The sequence below is a fragment of the Pristiophorus japonicus genome, chromosome 5 (genome assembly GCF_044704955.1).
Source record: "Pristiophorus japonicus isolate sPriJap1 chromosome 5, sPriJap1.hap1, whole genome shotgun sequence".
Taxonomy (NCBI): domain Eukaryota; kingdom Metazoa; phylum Chordata; class Chondrichthyes; family Pristiophoridae; genus Pristiophorus; species Pristiophorus japonicus.
This window is the reverse complement of record NC_091981.1, coordinates 196006140-196028465: the sequence shown is the minus strand read 5'-3', so window position 1 is coordinate 196028465 and position 22326 is coordinate 196006140. Positions and strand designations below refer to the sequence as shown.

At 43.4% G+C, this 22326-nt stretch overlaps 1 protein-coding gene across 6 annotated transcripts in view; it reads left to right on the top strand.

Moving 5' to 3' along the window:
• LOC139264555 (contactin-associated protein-like 2) overlaps positions 1–22326 on the top strand; it is a 2534539-nt gene that overhangs the window by 2318027 nt on the left and 194186 nt on the right. For all 6 annotated transcript variants that reach the window (XM_070881196.1, XM_070881199.1, XM_070881197.1 and 3 more), the window contains one exon: positions 872–1005. In XM_070881196.1, the coding sequence (XP_070737297.1) occupies positions 872–1005 (134 nt within the window). The remainder of the gene's footprint in view (positions 1–871; positions 1006–22326) is intronic.

Genomic DNA, 22326 nt, shown 5'->3' with positions numbered 1-22326 from the left:
CTGGCTCCAAATTAGCCTAGACGTGATTAGCCCAGAGGAAATTCCAGAATGGCTTGTTTGGCTCTTTTGTAACATAAGTAACGGAAATAGGATAAACCAGAATCTAGCAGTGCTGTGAACAGGGTGTGGTGGTCAGATGCTGGAAGAAATGTAATGTGAAATCCACCACTGAAGGGAGTCAAGCAGAATCCATTTCATGTCTGTTTCATATTGCTACTTTAGTTAGTAGTATGTTTCCCACCCCCGCCCCCTCCATTGTTCTCCCCATTCCAGAATATGTTAACTCTTTGTTAGCGTATGATTCCATAGGCCTGAAATGCCAAAACTTTGCCCAAGTGGCCATTTTTAATGTGTAAACCTTGACGGTGAATGCCAGTAAGGCTGTTTATCATGGGTGGGGACGTCTTTGCTGAGCCTACACCCATTTTCGCTCAATATTCATATGCATGCATTTTCAGCATGAGTTACTGGATAATGACCAGCAGCACATAGCTGATTTTCCCCTTCCTAACCCAAGGGATGCTGAGGTCAGTTGAAGAGCCTCATCACTCCATCTGGCTGAGATGAGCTGACTCATCACAAACACAGGTTGAAGCTGGCTCCTTTCTGGTCTGTAAGGCTCAGCTACTCACTGGATAGACTAACCTGAATCATCGGGGGTGGGGATGGAGCAGATGGAACTTCTATCAATTTTGTGCCAGTATTACAAAGAGCCTGCAGTCCAAATGGCATTAACTGTTCTTTAACTTTATTGAAATTTTTAATTATAGTCAAAATGCTGTGCATACTTTTTAAGTTACAAAGCAAGTGTCTGCAGTCCCTCAAAACAGAGCTGGTATTTAATACTGAGGATACCTCCTGATTTTTACAGGAAGCCTGCAGATTCGGTACAACCTAGGAGGTACGAAGGAGCCATACAGAATTGACTTGGACCATAGGAACTTGGCTAATGGACAGCCGCATAGCGTCAACATCAGTAGACATGGGAGAGAACTCCGTCTTCAGGTAAATCTTGTTAAGGTGGTAATGAGACACTTTAGGAGGTGAACTTGTACCTCTATATGCTCATTCTTTTACTTCAATGCAGGCTTGGAGGATGGGTGAGGTTGTTTTAGGTTTGAAGTCTTTTTATTTCTTTCGCATTCAAACATAGGGCTACATCTAGCTGCTAGTGATGATAAGGAGCAGTGTTTTCATTGATTTCTCAAACTTCAAACTGCCAAAATGGAAAACATGAGAACAAGTAACGCCTAAAAACAAGAAAAGACCATTTACTGATAGATTAATTCAGTGTCTCTATCTTTTCACAATATCTCTCAATTCCTTCCCTGTCTAGAAATTCATTGAATTGTCTCTTCAATCTATTCATATGGATCTACATCAGGTAGCATATTCTACAACTGTGTTACCTTTTGGGTGAAAAACAATTCTTCTCACTTCCCTTCTTACTCTTAACTTTGGGGCCTAAATTTGACAACGCCTGGTAATGTGCACAATAATGTTGGCACACAGAGCTCACACATCAGAAGGGTGTGGCCTGAAGACCATCCTAAATTTGTCCATGGGCTTCATTGGAATAAAACTGGCATGCTGCAGGTGTCAATCGGTGCCCCAACGTAGCTTACAGACCCGGGCTCTTTGAATTTTGGTAAGTGTAGGGAGGGAGGTGTCGCAAATGCAGGCCAGTGGCAACTTGCATAATTTATGTGGAGGCTGGAGGGCCTGATGAAATTAGTGGTGGCCAGAACGCAAGCGCAAATCGGGTGCTGGTCGTCACTCTGCTAAATGCGTCATTGTAATGTATTTGCTGCATGGGTTCTTTGCTTAAGAATTCATAGCAACATATTGCTATTAAGAATTAGATTGTATATTAGGAAAAGGTTTAACAGTCACACTACACATTACCAGTTCATCCACCAGGCACACAATCACCTGCATCACCGCGGATCTCCTGAACCCAACTGGCTAGGATTTTATTGAGCATACAAACAGGTGCGTACATTACAGTCACCTTTGCACCCGTTTTATGCCTGTGATGTTGAATTTATCCCTCTTTCAGTTTTTAATTTGTGTTTTCTGAGTATTTGAAAGCTCCAAAAGGCTGCTGCCATGTTTCTCATTTACCTCCTCACTCTAGCACTTTTGGATTAGAGCTGCTCTCAGAGTGTGGCCAGTCTAAATGGAGTTGCTGGCGAAACAGCTTAATTCCATCGCTATTATTCCTTTTCTGCAACTGTGCTTCCAGCTGCAGGGTAAAATCAGCTGGAAATGGTCCTGTGATGTCCCCCAACACAATGTTTCTTTTTGTTGTTGCTCTTTTTATTTTTAAATTGTGCCTCTGACATCAAATTCAATGAGCAGGGCAGACACTCATTGTAAATTCCCATCGATAACTGAAAGGACCAGGGCAAATAATTTCCTTTAAAAAATAATCAATTCTCCAGTAGTGTCAAGTGTCTTGATTAACATTAAGCTTTTTAAATGTCTGCGATTACGGCCAGGATGGATACAGTTCAAGATGGCGGATGGGATGGCAACTCCCGAGGGAGCTCTCCCCAAACAAACTTTCCCCTCGCCATCTGCTGCCATCCTTCACTCTTCTCTCCCCCCCTCACTGTTTAACCCCCCTGGCCCTAATAGTGGGTGATTTTCCCACCCCTAAAGTATATCCTTTACCTCTGAAACCGTGTTGCAAGGGCAGCTACCTGGGCCCACTGCCCATCTCCCGATCAAGATTTACCTTCCAGATCGACTTCCCTGCTGCCATGACCTTCCAACTGGACCTTCGCTTTTCGCTCCCCACTGGATGTGGCCGACTCAGCTGCTGCACTTGACGGCGTCCGATGAGCCTCCGACCAGCTCCGACCACAGGTTTGGGCCTTACCTTCCCTCTTCACCCTCACGTCCTGGCCTCCATCCCTCCGGCGACGTTCGGGCCTCCGTTCCTCACTCGGGCGACAGCCTTGCCTTCCTCTGGCCACTGGTCCCACTCAACCGCGGAGCCCTTGGTGAGCACGTGATACGCACAATGGCTGCGGCCACTTTGACCTCTCCTACTTCCACGAAGTGGACCACTGGCCATCCCAATGCTTGGGAGAGGGAAGCATCACCTCAAATCTCTCACCCTCCACCTTCTACACCTCGGAATTCTCACCATCTCACCGAAGGGCGCTGCTCAGTGCTGAGCTTATGGCTCACATCCCGCCAAAGGCAACTGGGCTCATACAGTAGAGCCTGCTCTCCAGTCGTCTTGGACCCCCTTGCCACTGGACCAAGACCTTGCTCTGCTCGGCATGTGTGGTAGCCGGTGTGCAATGACCACCCCACGTTAAAAGAATTCACGCACAGGCACCTTCCACCTTTCAAAATGAAGTTCGGGACCTGGAACGTCAGGACCCTCATGGACAACCCCAACAGCGACAGACCAGAACACCGCACCGCCATCGTTGTCCAGGAACTTAGACGCTTCGACGTCGACATTGTCGCCCTAAGCGAGACCTAGCGGGCAGGAGAAGGCCAGCTCAAAGAACAAGGTGATGGTTACACCTTCTTCTGGAAAGGCAAACCAGAAGAAGAACGCCACCTCCATGGAATTGGCTTCGCCATCAAGAACGAGCTGGTCAACCACCTCAGAGACTCCCCCTGCAGGATAGGTGAATGTCTCATGACTCTCCGACTCACCCTATCCCGGGACCAGTGTGCCACAGTTATCAGCATATACGCCCCAACACTCGACACAACAGATGAGGTCAAAGAGGAATTCTACTCCAGCCTCGAACAATCCCTGTCCTGAGTCCCTATGGACAAGAAACTAATCCTCCTCGATGACTTCAACGCCAGAGTTGGTAAGGACACAGACCTCTGGGGAGGTGTGATCGGCAGAGAGGGGGTAGGGAAAACCAACTCCAGCAGTACCCTGCTCCTGACAAAATGCCTAGAACACGACCTTGTCATCACCAACATCTTGTTCTGACAGAGGGACAAGCACAAGGCCTCATGGCAATATCCTCGCTCCAAGTACTGGCACCTGCTCGACTACGTCATCATCCGAGCGAGGGACAGAAAGGGCGTGCACATCACCCGCGCCATGATGGGAGCCAACGACTGCTGGACAGACCACTGTCTAATCCATTCCATCATCAACATTAATATGGCCCCAAAGCGGCGACAGCAACAGAAGCAATGCCGCAGAAAAATTAACACCGGGGCACTCAAAGGCCCAGTTAAGAGAGCTCTGTCCAGCCAGTGCCTCACCGCCAACTTGTCAACCCTCGACGACCCCGAGACGCAGACTGCCCACAGCACCTGGTCTGCCCTCAAGGCCACCATAACCAGTGCCTGCAAAGAGATGCTCGGTCACTCAACCAGGAAACACCAAGGCTGGTTTGACGAGAATGACCAGGAGATCTAGGAGCTAATAAACCGCAAACACAGTGCATTTCTGAACCTAAAACAACAACCCAATTCGGGAGCGGCAAAGCAGCTCTACAAACAGCTGAAGGCCGAGGTCCAACAAAAAACCCGCGACCTAAAGAATAGATGGTGGGTGGAGAAAGCACAGGAGATCCAGCAGCTGGCCAACAGCCATGACGTGCGAGGATTCTTCACTGCAGTTAAGTCCACCTACAGCCCAAGCACCCAAGACCCCACCCCACTGCTGGCCAAGAATGGTGAGACACGCATTAAGGATACCGAGGCAGTCAAGGCCTGCTGGAAGGATCACTTCGAAGATCTCCTTAATTGAGACTTTGCCTTTGACACGAGTGTCCTCGACTCCATCCCGCAGCATGCTACCCGCCACCATCTCAGCAAAGCCCCAGCCCCGCATAAGGTAGAAAAGGCCATCCATCAGCTCAAGAACAACAAGGCGTCAGGAGCAGATGGCATCCCCGCCAAGGTACTAAAGTATGGCGGAGAGGCATTATTGGCCTGAATGCATGACCTCATCTCTCTTATCTGGAAGGAGGAGAGCATGCTGGGAGATCTCAGAAATGCCATAATCGTGATCATCTTCAAAAAGGGGACAAGTCTGACTGCGGCAATCACAGAGGAATCTCCCTGCTTTTGGCCACTAGGAAAGTCATCGCTAGAATCCTCCTCAATCGTCTTCTCCCTGTAGCTGAAGAGCTCCTCCCAGAGTCACAATGCGGATTCCGTCCACTAAGGGGTACAATGGACATGATCGTCAACTACAAGAGAAATGCAGGGAACAACACCAACCCTTGTACATGGCCGCCTTTGACACTATTAACTGTGAGGGACTATGGAGCATCCTCCTCCGTTTCGGCTGCCCCCAAAAGTTTGTCACCATCCTCCGCCTGCTTCACGATGACATGCAAGTCATGATCCTGACCAACAGATCCATCACAGATCCAATTCACATCCAGACCAGGGTTAAGCAGGGCTGCATCATCGTGCCAATGCTCTTCTCGATCTTCCTCGCTGTAATCCTCCATCTCACTCTCAACAAGCTCCCCGCTGGAGTGGAAATAAACTATAGAACCAATGGGAACCTGTTCAACCTTCGTCGCCTCCAGGCTAGATCCAAGGTCGTCCCATCCTCTGTCATCGAACTACAGCACGTGGATGACACTTGTGTCTGTGCATATTCAGAGGCCAAACTCCAAACCATCGTCAACATCTTCACCAAGGCGTACAAAAGCATGGGCCTTACACTAAACATCTATAAGACAAAGGTCCTCCACCAACCTGACCCCGCCACACAGCACTGCCCCCCGGTCATCAAAATCCACGGCGCGGCCTTGGACAATAGGGACCATTTTCTATACCTCAGGAGCCCACTATCAGCAAGGGCAGACATCGATGATGTGGTCCAACACTGCCTCCGGTGTGCCAGCGCAGCCTTCGGTCACTTGAGGAAGAGAGTGTTTGAAGACCAGGACCTCAAGTCTAGCACCAAGCCTGTGGTCTACAGAGCAGTAGTAATACCCGCCCTCCTATATGGCTCAGAGACGTGGACTATATACAGTAGACATCTCAAAGTGCTGGAGAAGTACCACCAACGCTGCCTCCGCAAGATCCTGCAAATCCCCTGGGAGGATAGACACACCAACGTCAGTGTTCTTAATCAGGCCAGCATCGAAGCACTGATCACACTCGACCAGCTCCATTGGGCAGGCCACACTCTACTCGGAACTCCTACACAGCAAGCAAGCCCCAGGTGGGCAGAGGAAATGTTTCAAGGACACCCTCAAAGCCTCCTTGATAAAATGCAAAATGCCCACCGGCACCTGGGAATCACTGGCTCAAGACCGCCCTAAGTGGAGGAAGAGCATCCAGGAGGGCACTGAGCACCTCGAGTCTCGTCACCGAGAGCATGCAGAAACCAAGCGCAGACAGCGGAAGGAGCGTGCGGAAAACCAGACTCCCCACCCACCCTTTCCTTGAACCATTATCTGTCTCACCTGTGACAGAGACTGTAATTCCCGTATTGGATTGTACAGTCACCTGAGATCTCACTTTTAGAGTGGAAGCAAGTCTTCCTCGATTTCAAGGGACTGCCTCTGATGATGACTCCCTGGCATTCTTTGCGCGCTGAGACTGAATTTAGTGGGCAGCAAGATTGATTAGCACCTGGCGCTAAACTTCCAACTTCTCAAAAGCTAATGCCCCAACTTTCTAGCCCTATTTCTCTTACAACTGGTTTGGACATGGATACTTTACTGTAAGTGGCTACCCAATTTATTCCTCACAGTGACTTCATCACTGAGATCAGCTGAAATATCGGCCCGGAATTTGCAATTCCGATGACAGCGTACGACGTCGTAAGCCTTCGGCACGAAAACCCGGAACTTGACAGACCTACTGAACTGACTGAGAGATCACCTTCGCTGGTGCAGGGTTAAGCTATTTGCCCAACTATTGCCCTGCAAATACCCATGAAACTCTTACACCTGGTAAAAGCAGGCATAGGGCCACCTTTCACCAGTGTAAGGGTTAATATCAATCTTAAATTAAAAAAATAAAAATAAAAAATGCTGCACAAGCACTTAAAATTACTTCATGCAAATTTTGGCCCAGAATAAAATGTTTTAAATTATTTTTTCAAAAAATGACTTTTTTTTACTGTATTTGCTGTATTGAAGGGACTTTGTAATTGTTTAAATTATTTCGGGATTCCATTAGGGTTTATGGGGATTCCATTCATAAATGCAATCTTCCTTTCTCATTCGAGGACCTGGCCCACGTGATCCCAGGGACACTTCTGAACCGCCTGTTTCCCTGGGATCTATGGGCCCTCACAGAGGCATCGTCTGCAGAGCCAGGACCAGAACTCTCCACAGCTGTGGAGCCAGGAGGTAAGTTCAGAAGTATTTTGTGGGTCAGAGGTGTACTCCAGAGGTACACCTCGGACCGCAAACTCAGGGTCATCAGCTGTAGTTATAATAATGGTGTGCTGATGTTATAGCTAATCCTGGCACTCATGGTTAAGTTTGCACTACTTTTTATAATGTGCATCATCATCATATCATCATCATCATCATAGGCAGTCCTTCGGAATCGAGGAAGACTTGCTTCCACTCTTAAGTGGCTCATTAGCCTCAACTGTCTTCTCCCTGTGGCCGCGGAGCTCCTCCTGGAGTCACAATGCAGATTTCGTCCCCTACAGGGCACAACGGACATGATTTTTGCAGTGTGACAGCTGCAGGAAAAATGCAGGGAACAGCGCCAGCCCTTATACATGGTCTTCTTCGACCTTTGACACTGTCAACCTCGAGAGTCTATGGAGCGCCCTCCTCCATTTCAGACGCCCCCAAAAGTTCGTCAACATCCTCCGCCTGCTTCATGACGACATGCAGGCCGTGATCCTGAAATAATGTGCATAGCCACACTACAGCTACAACTAGATCCCTTCCCCTCTCTGAGTTACAGCTGATTGTATCAACTTTGGTTCAGTAGGTCATGGGTTCCAACCACACTCCAGAAACTTAAACACATAATCCATGCTGACACGTGAATGCAATATTAAGGGAGTATTACATTGTTGGAGTTGCCGACTGTCGGAGACTTTAAACCAAGGTCCTATCTGGCCTTTCAATATGGATGTAAAAGATCCCATGGCACTTTTCGAACAAGTGCAGGGGAGTTCTCTTAATGTCCTGGCCAACATTTATCCCTCAACCAACATCACTAAAAACAAACTATCTGGAAATTTATCTCATTGTTATTTAAGGGGCCTTGCTGTGCACAAATTTAGCTCCAGCATTTCCTAAAATTACAACACTGACTGTACTTCATTAACTATGAAGTGCTTTGCGACATCCTGCGTTCATGAAAGAAATTAAATAATTCTAACTACTTTCTTTGCCTGCACCCAGGTTGAAGAATCAAGCATCAAAACAGTTGCTTGCAACAAATGCTGATTGTCTGATGAAAGCAGCATGAGCATCCATTTTAAGCAAAAATAGATACCATCGAACTTAATGGTTTGGGATTCAAGATTTTAGCCAGTGTGAACTGTGAATTGTCCACTGTATTGCACCAGATGCAGGTGAAGCTGACTGTATATAAATATAAGATATATAGTTAGCTATAGAAAATAGAGCTCAACTGCATGAGTTGGAAAGTTGGATTAATATTCTGAAATTTTACTTAATTAGCTTTCAGTGTCAGAGAAGTCAAGATTTATCTTTGAGGTTTCCCTCAGGAGATTGAACGGGTTGGATGGAGTTCTTGATAGAACAGATGGAGGGAAGGGGTTTGACGGTCCCCTTAGCCACTTTATATTGATCTTTTAAATACTATTTTATGAGCCAATTTGTGGAGTTTGTACTGTTACATCCAGTTTTGATAGACCGGTGACATATTTATTGACTGATAAAAATGGTCTAAAGTCTTCTACAGAAACTCATTTTAACAACGTGGATGCCAGCAGCTAGTTGACGAATGCAGGGCAACCAGAATGCTACTTAAGAGAACAATATATAAGATTCTCTTATTCTATACAGTCTGATGTTCCTACCATTAATGATTGAAATGCCACATCATTGTACTTTAATATGCTGAAGCTTTTATCAGTTGAACACAGACTTCCAGTACATTCCAGACACAACTAAAATGTATTTATATTTGCCACCATTTTGACAATGCAATAAAATGTGCTTTTTTCCATTTTATTTTACAACAACGGAATTTCAGCAGCATATAATTAAAAGTGTCATGGTTATTCAACAATCATTTGAGATTACATTTCTAAAAAAAAATGCACAAAGCTGAATCATCAATCAGACATCCCACAAGAGTTTGCTCATTATTCGCACTGAGCCAGTCTGTCAGATTAAGTCATACAAACTGCTGAAGTGACAAAAACTTAGTAATAAAATATTTACCCAGCAATCGCCAATGGCATAAATCTTTTGATCAAAGAATTAGGTTTGTTTTCACCAATTAAAAAATATATAAAATCTTGACACTTTTGTTTTAAAATTTGAAGTCAGTTTCTCTGGGCCTGATCTATGTTGACGTCTATATGAAAGCGAATAGTCCATTCACCTCATATGTTAGCTCTCCTTACAGTTAAATACTGGCTCAACTCCAGCAAGTTGGCAGGTCCATAATTGTTACTTGATTTCTACAAAGCGGTGCAGTGAAATTTAGTGCATTCAAGGTCAGTTCAGACACAATGGGGGTAAAGGAAAGACTTGAAAGACTTGCATTTATATTTTCTCTTTCATGGCCTCAGGACATCCTTTACAGCCAATTAAGTACTTTTGAAGCTAAACCACTGTTGTAATGTAGGAAACGTGGCAGTCAGTTGTGCACAGCAAGCTCCCACAAACAGCAATGTGATAATGACCAGATAATCTGTTTTTTTGTTATGTTGATTGAAGAATAAATATTAGCCAGGTCACCGGGGATAACTCCCCTACTCTTCTTCAAAATAGTCCCATGGGATCTTTTATGTCCACTTGAGAGAGCAGATGTCTCATCCAAAAGACGTGTAATTTTTAACTGCACCAGCTGTGCAGTGACCTGCTGGAGCAGAACATCCGCCCTTTGTCAAACTCTCACGATTCTCATCCCAGGCTGCTACCCAGGTGCTGAAGATGAAAATGAACCACCTATGCAGAGTCATACAGTAGAAATGGCTTTGGACAAGTCTATTTCCACACAGCCTCACATTATCAACATCATACCAAGCAATCATCATACGCATGATATTAGAAAAGAATCACGGAATATTGACAGCGTAGTCTGGTGTACTTTTTTGTAACAACTGCTGTAAATTTGCTTGCAGAACAAATCAATGCGTCTACCACCATGGATTAAGAATAAGCTATTTGCTGGTCTCCTGTAGTTGGAGAGTATGTGGGTTCTAAATAAGGGATTAAAATCAAACCTCACTGCAGGATACTTGCTTGTGATTGCGCACAGACAGCAGCATAGCTCATGCAATCAAAAACATTTGCATATTTAAAGCAACACCCTGTTGTCTTCCAATGGTTGTCCTGCCCTTCTGCTGAATAGAGCCGGTTGATATTTGGATATGCGGGAAATGCAGCAGGATCAGGGTAGGTAAGTCAGACAAGGAATTTTAACTGCCGGGTTGGGGCAGGAGGGTTAAAATTCCCCCCAATAGCTTTGTTGTGTTTTGATGCATGCCATCCTAACACATAACAAGCTTGCCTTGTCAAAATATTTAGAACCAGTCTTTGAAATCTATTAATTATGTATATTATGGTTTCTAAGAGAAAAATTACTTCTTAGTTGAGAAGGTAAGACAGATTGCGACAATTAAAATACTAGCCCAAATTTGCAGATGCAATATGGTGCAACCTGTTTCTAAAGAATACTTTAGGGACTGACTTTAAGTGTTTTTTGTGTGATGGACATATAATGTACAAATTGGAACAATGAATGGGAATTCCTTAACCGTCAGCTTGGCTCAGTGGTAGCACTCTCACCTCTGAACCAGGTGGGTGTAAATTAAGCCACACTCCAGGTAGTTGTGGACATAATGGAAATAGCGGATGCATTGACAGTCATTTTCCAACATTCCATTGACTCTGGATCAGTTCCTATCGAGTGGAGGGTAGCCAATGTAACCCCACTTTTTAAAAAAGGAGGGAGAGAGAAAACAGGGAATTATAGACCGGTCAGCCTGACCTCAGTAGTGGGTAAAATGATGGAATCAATTATTAAGGATGTCATAGCAGCGCCTTTGGAAAGAGGTGACATGATAGGTCCAAGTCAGCATGGATTTGTGAAAGGGAAATCATGCTTGACAAATCTTCTGCAATTTTTTGAGGATGTTTCCAGTAAAGTGGACAAGGGAGAACTAGTTGATGTGGTGTATTTGGACTTTCAGAAGGCTTTCGACAAGGTCCCACACAAGAGATTAATGTGCAAAGTTAAAGCACATGGGATTGGGGGTAGTGTGCTGACATGGATTGAGAACTGGTTGTCAGACAGGAAGCAAAGAGTAGGAGTAAATGGGGACTTTTCAGAATGGCAGGCAGTGACTAGTGGGGTACCGCAAGGTTCTGTGCTGGGGCCCCAGCTGTTTACACTGTACATTAATGATTTAGACGAGGGGATTAAATGTAGTATCTCCAAATTTGCAGATGATACTAAGTTGGGTGGCAGTGTGAGCTGCGAGGAGGATGCTATGAGGCTGCAGAGTGACTTGGATAGGTTAGGTGAGTGGGCAAATGCATGGCAGATGAAGTATAATGTGGATAAATATGAGGTTATCCACTTTGGTGGTAAAAACAGAGAGACAGACTATTATCTGAATGGTGACAGATTAGGAAAAAGGGAGGTGCAACGAGACCTGGGTGTCATGGTACATCAGTCATTGAAGGTCGGCTTGCAGGTACAGCAGGCGGTTAAGAAGGCAAATGGCATGTTGGCCTTCGTAGTGAGGGGATTTGAGTACAGGGGCAGGGAGGTGTTGCTACAGTTGTACAGGGCCTTGGTGAGGCCACACCTGGAATATTGTGTACAGTTTTGGTCTCCTAACTTGAGGAAGGACATTCTTGCTATTGAGGGAGTGCAGCGAAGGTTCATCAGACTGATTCCCGGGATGGTGGGACTGACCTATCAAGAAAGATTGGATCAACTGGGCTTGTATTCACTGGAGTACAGAAGAATGAGAGGGGACCTCATAGAAACGTTTAAAATTCTGACGGGTTTAGACAGGTTAGATGCAGGAAGAATGTTCCCAATGTTAGGGAAGTCCAGAACCAAGGGTCACAGTCTAAGGATAAGGGGTAAGCCATTTAGCACCGAGATGAGGAGAAACTTCTTCACCCAGAGAGTGGTGAATCTGTGGAATTCTCTACCACAGAAAGTTGTTGAGGCCAATTCACTAAATATATTCAAAAAGGAGTTAGATGAAGTCCTTACTACTAGGGGGATCAAGGGGTATGGTGAGAAAGCAGGAATGGGGTACTGAAGTTGCATGTTCAACCATGAACTCATTGAATGGCGGTGCAGGCTAGAAGGGCCAAATGGCCTACTCCTGCACCTATTTTCTATGTTTCTATGTTTCTATAATCTAAGCTGACGGTCATTGCAGTCAGAGGTGCCATTTTCAGCTGAAATGCTAAGTCAAGCACTATTTGCCTGTTCAGGTATAAAGGATCCCGTGATAATATTTGAAGAGTTGCAAGGGAATTCACCTGGCCAGCATTTATTTTTCAACCAACACCACCTAAAACAAAATAACTAGCCATTTATCTATTGCTGTTTGTGGGATCTTGCTGTGCACATATTGGCTGCCATGTTCACCTACATAACAAGAGATTACAACACTTCAAAAGTAATTCATTAGCTTTGCAGTATTAGGATGTCCTCAAGATGTAAACTAATGGTATGACTAAAACAGTGTCAGTTCCTAAGTTGCAAATACAGCTGAAAACTTATATGGTTTGTTTGGGCTTTGATATGACTCAGGAACAGACAGTAAAGGGCCAATTTTATCTTGCCCTTATCTTAGTAAATGCTGGCCTGATTTTCTCAAATGCAACACAGTTCTGATTTGTATTTGATTAACAAGCATTGTAGAGTTTAACTATAAGTCTTTCATTGGTGTCTAACTGCATATATTAATGGATTGAATTAGTAGTCAAAACCTGATGAATACTTGTACAGTAGCATGAAAACATACCTCATGGCCACTTCTAATGACTCTATTTTATTCATATGTTGAGTCTGCAATATCTCCTTCCCTGGTTGCAGAATGTTCAGGATCTAGAAACAAGATATGCCTCTGAGCTATAAAAAATGGATATATAAAATGTTGGTGGTATTTACTTTTGATTGCAATACTAATGACATAATTTAATTTGCACATTTTGGAAATCACTAAGCCATCCATCTTCCTTGACTGCTCAATTGAATTAGAAGACCTTCAGGTCACAACCACACTGAAGCACCTAAATTAACCCATATCATCGCTGTGTTAACAATTGCTTTCTTTTAAACGTCTCAACATTTCTGACATATTGTACAATAAAACAATTTGCAGTGTTCCTATGCTATATTAACCTGGTTGATAGTATCACCCTCACTTAATGCTGGAACATTTGGTCCAATGTATTTCCTACCATCTGCCACCACATTTGTACAACAAATATTTTCCTGCTGATGGGATGACGCTACAGCCATTGATATCCCAGAATTTGTACATACATCATTTTATACGTATGGCTGTTCGGCTGTGGAGAACAGCCAAATCTGATTCTGTCTTCATCTGGCAGCAACACATGCACACTTAGCATCGAGGATTCTTCCAGTGTTTTATTCATATGATTTTATTCAGTGAGTGGTCCAATTACTCAGAATTAATTAAGTCAGGATACAAAGGCTGGACGCACATCATTGGCATTACTTACACCTATATATAAAAAACTGCAGTCCGGACCATACATATCTTAGGAGGAAAATATGTGTGCGTAATTTAGAAAAATTGTTGCATCAAATGTTAACCCTAGAAAATAGTCAAAAGTTATTTTAATTTGCTTCATTAAAGATAGAATTAAATACAATCTGTACTTTAATATTCGCTGTTACTTATCACGTCATGCCACACCACTGTGCTTTAGAGAAAGTTATTGCTACACTATGCAGCCCCGAATCAGAACCAGGTAAGTAGTTGAGTAATTACTTCTGCAAGATAGGAAGGAGTCTATGACTATGCAAATGTTATTGGTAATTATTGGTAGATCTCAATTCAGGTTTTGGTTTTCTTTTTCAACTAAGTATCTTACCTGAGGCTGTTCCAACAAAAACAGGATTATACATACTCGTAATGGGAGTGGGAAGTGGGAAAAAGGAAAGGGACAAATAGGGACAAGGGAGAAGGGTAGTAAGAAATACATCTATCGGCAGAAGACCAGAGACAGATAAATGGAGAGAAAGTGGACGATTTATGATGCATTTCAAGATTTTTTGACCATTGTTCCATAGAAAAGACTTGAGGAAAAGAGTTCTATTTCATTTGGAAACTAGAGTACCTTCTATTTTTAACAGATTTGTATTTGCAAATAATGGAAAGACCGTCATCTAAGAATCCATTTCAGATAGAAGCAGGACAAACTAGAATGTTTCTGATCCAATACCAAATGGGACATTTGTGAGTGCTATAGCAGGATGTCTAAACTTTTGTCTTTGTGGGCTGCATAGGCACATGGATCCTCTGGACCGCATTTATAGTCTGTGTTCCAATTAATTTACATACATCTCAAATTGTTAATACTGTCAGATCTTGGTATTCTGATTTAGGATTTATTCATCAATGAGACTTGTAAACAGCTCTTTCCAAACTTCCAAACAACAACATTCAAACCACAAACCAGTAAATCAGAACTCTAAGCTCAAATAGGACTGAGTTGTTTTGAGTATGAGGGCCAGAACGCCAGGCTGAGGGGCCAAAGGTTGACCACCACTGTGTTACACTGTAGAATATTGTTACTGTGGGCCAAAAGCAACAATAATTATATTCCATCAAGTTATAGTGTTAAATAGTGCATTGACGGCTAAACACTGGATTCAATCCCCTACTCTTCTGCTAGTAGCATAGCTTGAATTGCACCCTTGTCAGACCTAGAGAGTGTTAAAAATGACATCAAAATAAAGCTACTGTATGGCAAGCTGCCATACAGACTTCCTACAATGGATGAGGCAGGACCGTCTGTCAACCTGAATCTGAATATGTTTCCCACTGTGCTCATTATCGTGAAATACTGCCATATAACTCAAGAATAGTTATTGAAGCAATGAAAGCTACAAAACCAGGGAAAGGGGTTATATTATTCTATACTACATTACTTACACATTTACTGTGAGACTATTATTTGCTCGACTTAAAAATCAGAGTTGCAATGCACACATTTGCTGTCCATTAGAATGAGCAGAACAATGCTTGCCTACTGGTCAGAAGATCATGGCTTGGAACTTGGGCTAGTAATGATGGTGAAACTGTCAGCATGCGCTGTCATTACTGCGTAAAACTGACAGCAACTTTTGGCATCCGCACATGCACAGCGAAACACCTAAATCCGGAAGTCGCTGTCAGTGATACCCTGCTTGTCCACCAGGGTGCGCTGTTGTAGTCTTTGCAGATGCACTCAACACAGAATCAGTGATTTGATGTGAACTTCAACTTTTTATGCACTATTCTCACTATAAAAACCATTGAAAAAGTTAAGCCTTGTTGAATGAGATGTAACTGAGTTTTTAACAGCGTACTAAGTCATAATTACTGCCGAACAACCTCTCTGGTCCTGAAAAAAAGAATTTTATAAGGGTGGAGTGTCATTTCCTCCACTCCATGATAAAATGTCATGATTTTTAAAATAATAAAAACTATTTTTTATTTTGTTAGAGTTTGTTTGTGCTAGTTAAAATCCATCCTAATCACTGTGTATGTCCCAAACTTTATTTTGCTTTCTGTAAAATGATTAAAAAGTGAATTATAATCCGTGCTTTTTACTTTCTGGTTTGCTGTCTGTAAGAATTCTTCAATCTGATTGGCTGCTCAGCCTTCTGGATGACTTCACTGTTCCTGGGCATCAACAATCCCCTGCAGATGGTGCCAGATTGAAAGTCACATCAGAATAGCAGAATCGACGCTGTAGAGCCCACTAAATCTTTATGGATAACTTTTTTCAAGATCACTGGTGAGCGCTGCCCTTCATCGCCAACCACAAAATCTGGGCCATTGTGTTTCAAAACCCAGGGCTGCTTGTCACTCAACCCCATCTGTGTTGGACAACTTGGTAGAGATTTTCCTCCATGAGCACCTGCTGAGTATATGATAGAAGCAGCACATCTCAGTTGTGCTGTGCCCGAGACGCGACAACTGCCCTGTATTTCTTCCTCCAAGCCATTTGCATGGCCCTGTGGAACTCCAGGTGCAGGCCAAGCCTCTGCCACTAAAAGCTACTGAAACAAATCTGAGTGCAGTTGTAGGCCTCACAACCAGTCGGCCCAAACTACCCCTGGGGGAAATAAGGGAAATCTTTACACTTGCCTACATAATCATCAGCCTACCGCTGGGACCCCCGAAGACCCACTGATCCATGTAGGTTGTGGGGCAAGCCATAGTGCCAGCTTTTAGCAGGTACCCCTTCAATGGGTTCCTAACCAGTGGACCTAGAGACCCGACAATAGGGACAGGCCCAAGTAAAATGCTTGAGGAAGCCCCAAGAAATCCCAGAGCAGTGCAATGGGGTGTGAATTCATGTAATGAGTCTCTGCTCCATTTTCCTCTGTCCTGCACCTTGGGTGTGCCAATTTCCTAGGTCTAGAACAGAGGAAAATCTCATATTCTCTTAAATAACATAAGGTTTACAAATTAAAAATTAGTAAAGATTTGAATATTGGTAAGGAGCAAAGTTGAGAGGATCTTTATCAACCACAGATAATAGTTGTGTAACTTTACCATGGAAGGCCTTTGAAGCAAAGATTATGGGCCCAAGTTTCCACACGATAAAAAACGGGTGCCCCTCCGAGCTGGGCGCCCGTTTTTTGCGCCTAAAACGGCGCCGGAAAAAAAACTCGCGATTCTGAAGAGCCCTGCAGCTCCATGTCTGTTTGGCGCGGCGCCCAAGGGGGGCGGAGCCTACACTCGCACCGATTTTGTAAGTGGGAGGGGGCGGGTACTATTTAAATTAGTTTTTTTCCTGCCGGCAACCCTGCGCGTGCACGTTGGAGCGTTCGCACACGCGCAGTGTGAAAGAAACATTGGCACTCGGCCATTTTTGTAGTTCTTTGTAGCTGTTTAATTTTTGAACATTTTTTAATAAAAGCACATTGCCATCAGCACATCAGCACTGAGGCTTCCTGCAGCCTTCACACTGTCTCCTTCCCGCCCACCGTCTGGAACGGCTTCCTCCCTCCCCCCCCCCCCCCCGCTGCGGTCGTGCCCGCCCGCCATTGGGAACGTCTTCCTCCCCCCCCCCGCTGCGTTCGGGCCCGCCCGCCATCGGGAACGGCTTCCTCCTCCCCCCCCTGCCGTCGGGAACGAATGAACGAACTTGTGAGGCTGGCTGAAGCACTTTCACACAGGTAGGATGATGGTTTATTTAATCTTTTCTTTGCTTATAAATGTTTATTCAGGTTGGATTTATTTGTAGAAGTATAAATAAGGATTTATTGTAGAATTTAATGACTTCCCTTCCCCCCCGCTCCCCCCTCACCTCGTTCTGGACGCCTAATTTGTAACCTGCGCCTGATTTTTTAATGTGTAGAACAGGTTTTTTCAGTTCTACAAAAATCTTCACTTGCTCCATTCTAAGTTAGTTTGGAGTACGTTTTCACTGTGGAAACTTTGAAATCAGGCGTCAGTGGCCGGACACACCCCCTTTTGAAGAAAAAATTCTGTTCCAAAGTAGAACTGTTCTACCTGACTAGAACTGCAGAAAAAAAAATGTGGAGAATTGCGATTTCTAAGATCGTCCGTTCTCCACCAGTTACTCCTAAAAATCAGGCGCAAATCATGTGGAAACTTGGGCCCAATAAGTGGGTTCCATAGTGAATTGGATGTATTTCTGAAAAGCATCGAGATTGGAAGATATGGTGAGAAGCCATGTGGGTGTAATTGCGACCACTCAAACAGGGATGGACACGTTGGGACAAATAGCCATTCCCTTTTCCTAAAGATTTTTATATTCAAATCTGGATTGCTATGATTGAATTGGCCCTCATGGATCTGACATCTTGGCTGGAGGAATAAGCTTGTCTGGACTGGAACAAGATTCGGGAAAATCAAGGAGAAACAAAACAAATTTAGTTCAATGTTTGTAAAATTAAAAGTAGCAGACTTTTGAAAGTCCAATTGCTGTGAAGGTCAGCTGGCTTCCAGCTGTGACAATTCTGGGAAACAGAGTAAAAAAAATGATAATGAGATCTGCCATTAAATTCGGCACTTTTCTGGCATTATCGGGGCCAACGTGCTTAAACCTGTGATGGCATCTTTAAAATCAGATAAAATTGCTTCTTCAGGATTTGAATTAATTGCATACTTTTTATATTAATCTAATTTCAGATTGCATTTTGTAAAATAGCATTTTCATCAAGGAAATTTGCTTGTGTTGGTAAAGGAATTCAGCACTGAGTGGATTTGCTGCTTGTTCACTCCACTAGGTGGCGCTTTGGAGCAAAGTCTTCTTAGCGCGGCATATGCTTAATACATGAGAAATACAAGTCAAATGCCTCATTCTTATGTTAGATTCTGCAATGATGCATAATGGCCCAGAAATCCCGCTTTCTCCTTCCCGCGGGCATTCGACTGGATTCTAGAAAAAAGAAGCGCACTTACCTGAAGCTGATGCGTCCATGAGAGTTCCCGGTCCTGAAGCATCCACTGACTGCGCGTCGCAGCTGGTGCACGTCAGGACGTGCGCAGGACTGGAGCTGCCGTCACATGGCTCTGGCCAGCCAATCAAGGCAAAGTATGTTCTTATTCATAATAATGGGAACTCCGTAAGTTGAAATTCCCTTTATTATGAATGAACCCCTCCCCCAACACACAAAACATTAATAAAAAAATAGAAAAAATACACTTCAATTTAACATTAATTAAAATTAAAGTTATTTATGTATTATTAGAAATATTTTTTCCGATTTTTAAAAAAAAGTTTTTTAATTATGCTTTAAAATAAATTTAACATCGGTGGGCAGGGTTTTTAAACATAAAATGTGTTCTTTTAATTTTATTTTTTTTGTTTTAAAACTCTTATGCCTGTAAAGGTAGGCTATGCGCCTGCTTTTATCAGGCACAAGAGTTTTCAGGACACGGGCTGGGCAAGATATGAGTAAACACCACAATCTTGCCCATGCGAATGTCCTGGATGTGGCGATGCGGTGGATCTGTCAAGCTCCAGCTTAACAGATCGTAAAAGTCCGTTTTTAGCGCATGCGCATTATGCGCTGAAAACCGGCTTTTGTGATGCCTTCCCGGCTCCGTACACACTCTGTACGGACCCGGGAGGCCAGAATTTTTGAGCCAACATCTTTTCAATGGAGTTCCCTTAATTTTTGACTCTCAAGCCTCTTTATAAATATGATTGTCGAATTTCACCACATAGAAATTTACAAATATGTTAATTTGGCTTTGTAGATTTTGTGTATGTTATTTTGCCCCTTGGTTTTCCTTTCTCTTCCAGGGTTTTAGTCTGAATGCATCCTTCTTCAATCTGGAAGGTGAGGGCAGAAAGGCCATTGTCTTCTGTGGAATTGCCATCATAATCATATTGTTCATTCTACTGACTACATTGTTGAGACAGTTAGAGGCATAATTGTTTGCCATAGGGCGAGATATATTCGGCCGGATTTTGCTGGAGCAGGGCACCTCGTGGGACATGCCATTCGTTAGAATTTTTTCTGCATCCTTCAGCTCGAAAAAATGTTGTGCTGTAACCGGCTGGAAGTATAAGCTGATAACAGTGTGGCGAGGGCAATGGGGAATCTAGAACCTTAGTGAATGGTGGAACCAGCAGTGTCTCTCCTTAACCAATGAGATTTAAGGATTGAGAAAGAAATAGAGCAATGATAGAGAAGGAGGGTAAATTAGATTCAAATCAGGTACAGAAAGAGAATTAAAGACAGGGAAAGAAAGATGCAATTAAGAGAGAGAAAAAAAAAAGCCGGCAAGGAAAAGTAAGAAAAAAATGTAAAAATTTAAAATTTGGTATTTAAAAATCTCTACAATCGACTACATGCAGGAATACAATTGAACCATTTAAATTGTTCTGGGGCAGAGAGGTTGATTGAAATTGTATTAACAATTATCATATTGTTTAAAGGGTGCTTACACTCTTAAGTATCAGACATAACTTTCTGTGGCGAGTTGAATGAGCAATTAATGTGCAAATCCAGCAGGTTCTTAAAAAATAACATGGAGGCTAAGGACGAGATGCAGTTTGTGCTATCCAAATGACGGAGTGGTGTAAATCGAGCAGCAATTTCTGGAGATTGACAAATCACGGTGTATCTCTTAATCCCCTGAACTTGCTGGCCAAATTGACGCTTTAACAACGGCGTGTGTCATTAACACACCATTATTTTCCCAACAAGATTAGCCCAGTGTTTAATTCTACATTCCCCACAATGTCACTAAATAGGAGGTTAGAGGTCATGTAATGCACTGTCTTTGCAAAGCTCTTGGCTTGCGACTGACACATGCATGTGTTATGCAGTGCGAGGACCTGGGTCTATAAGCCCAGGTGATGTGATTATCTTAACCACTACACCGAGGGATATTGTTTCTGTTTGTTTAAACTATCTGTTTTCATTTTAAGCACATTAACCATTTTTTCTAAGTTGGCACTCACTACTTGTGAGATCGTCCCCCCTCCCCCCCCCCCCATTGGATCTCTAAACACCTATCCTTGGCCAAGAGTGAGGTCAGACAAGAGACCTGTTGCCAGACCTCTGCTAATCCTGCTCTGGAACAGCCAACCAGGATGTGCAACCCAGTGTATCTCTCCCTTCCGCTTTTCCTCTTTCCTGTCCATATATAATAAAGGATATGAAGAATTCATCAATGGAATTTCAAACTATTGAAGCAATTTTAATTAACAGAGAGATTTGAGAGAATTGAGTGACACAGTGAATTAGAATACTCCTTTCATCTCTGAGACCTGCATTTAAATCCAGTCCAGGCTAATGGGATAAGCGTGTTGTCTCATTGATGGCTGTCAGTGAAATTAATTCAGATAGTCTCGCCCATAGAGGAGAAGCCTACCTGATATCCATAACTCGGCACTAATTATCAGCAAATCAGTGGTTTCACTCAAGGAGTTTACTAGGATAGAAAATGTGGTTAAGGAACACTTTTGGGTTAGAATAATAGGAACTTACATCTGATCATCATATACATAACCCTGGAATGCATGATGCTAGTAGCAGCATCCTTTACATAGTAAAGAACAAACAAAATGTACATATCTACCTCTTCCCCTCCGCCCACCCCCACCCCCACATATACAAAAAACACTTTACATTGATTTTTAGGAACTTGAAGAGCTTATAAGGAAAAGAATGTCATCAAGGAAAAACATCTTACAGATTACATAATTAAAACAATGCAGCTGTTAAAAATGCTATTCTCCTAAAATATTTCTATAAATTCTTTGGAATTTTATTGCAAAATGGTTCATTGAGTGCTTCTCTGAGGAAAGCAACCTCGAATGCGAATGACACCTCATTCTGTTACTTAGGTCCCATTAATTATCACTTTTGGTTATGTCAATCTAAGGGCTATTATATATGACTTTAAATATACTCCAATGAATGAACAACAGGTTGGGTTAATCATTTTACTTTATATGAACCTAGCATTTGAAATTGTCTGCTCATTGTCTGCGCATTCTCTCCATTTTAAGGCCAAAACTCACTGATTTGTACCATGTTTGTCAGCTAAGAAAACAGCTAAATAATCAGATGTAAAAAAAGGGAGAACTTGCATTTATATAGCACCTTTCACAACATCAGCATGCCCAAAGGGGCCCGAAATTGGTCGTTGCATAAGGTCCGCCCATTTCTCGGCGGTATGCCAGCAGTGTGTCCTTTCATACCGCCGAGACCAAAGAGGACAAAATTGGTCGATTTCTTTTCGCCGTTATGCCAGCGGTCTGCAGCGGGCGATAGGTAACATAGTAGTCGATCCAGATCGACTTTCTTTTCGATGGACGGTGTGGCACTGAACTGCACATGCGCGACCTTTTTCCCCCATTTTTTTTATAGAAGCGTTTTACCCGCAATTTTGAGGATCAGGGGTCACCCGCGCATGCACAGTGAGTTGAAGAGGAGGGAGAGAGAGTGAGAAGGAGCAGCAAGCTAGTCGATGGTCAGTTA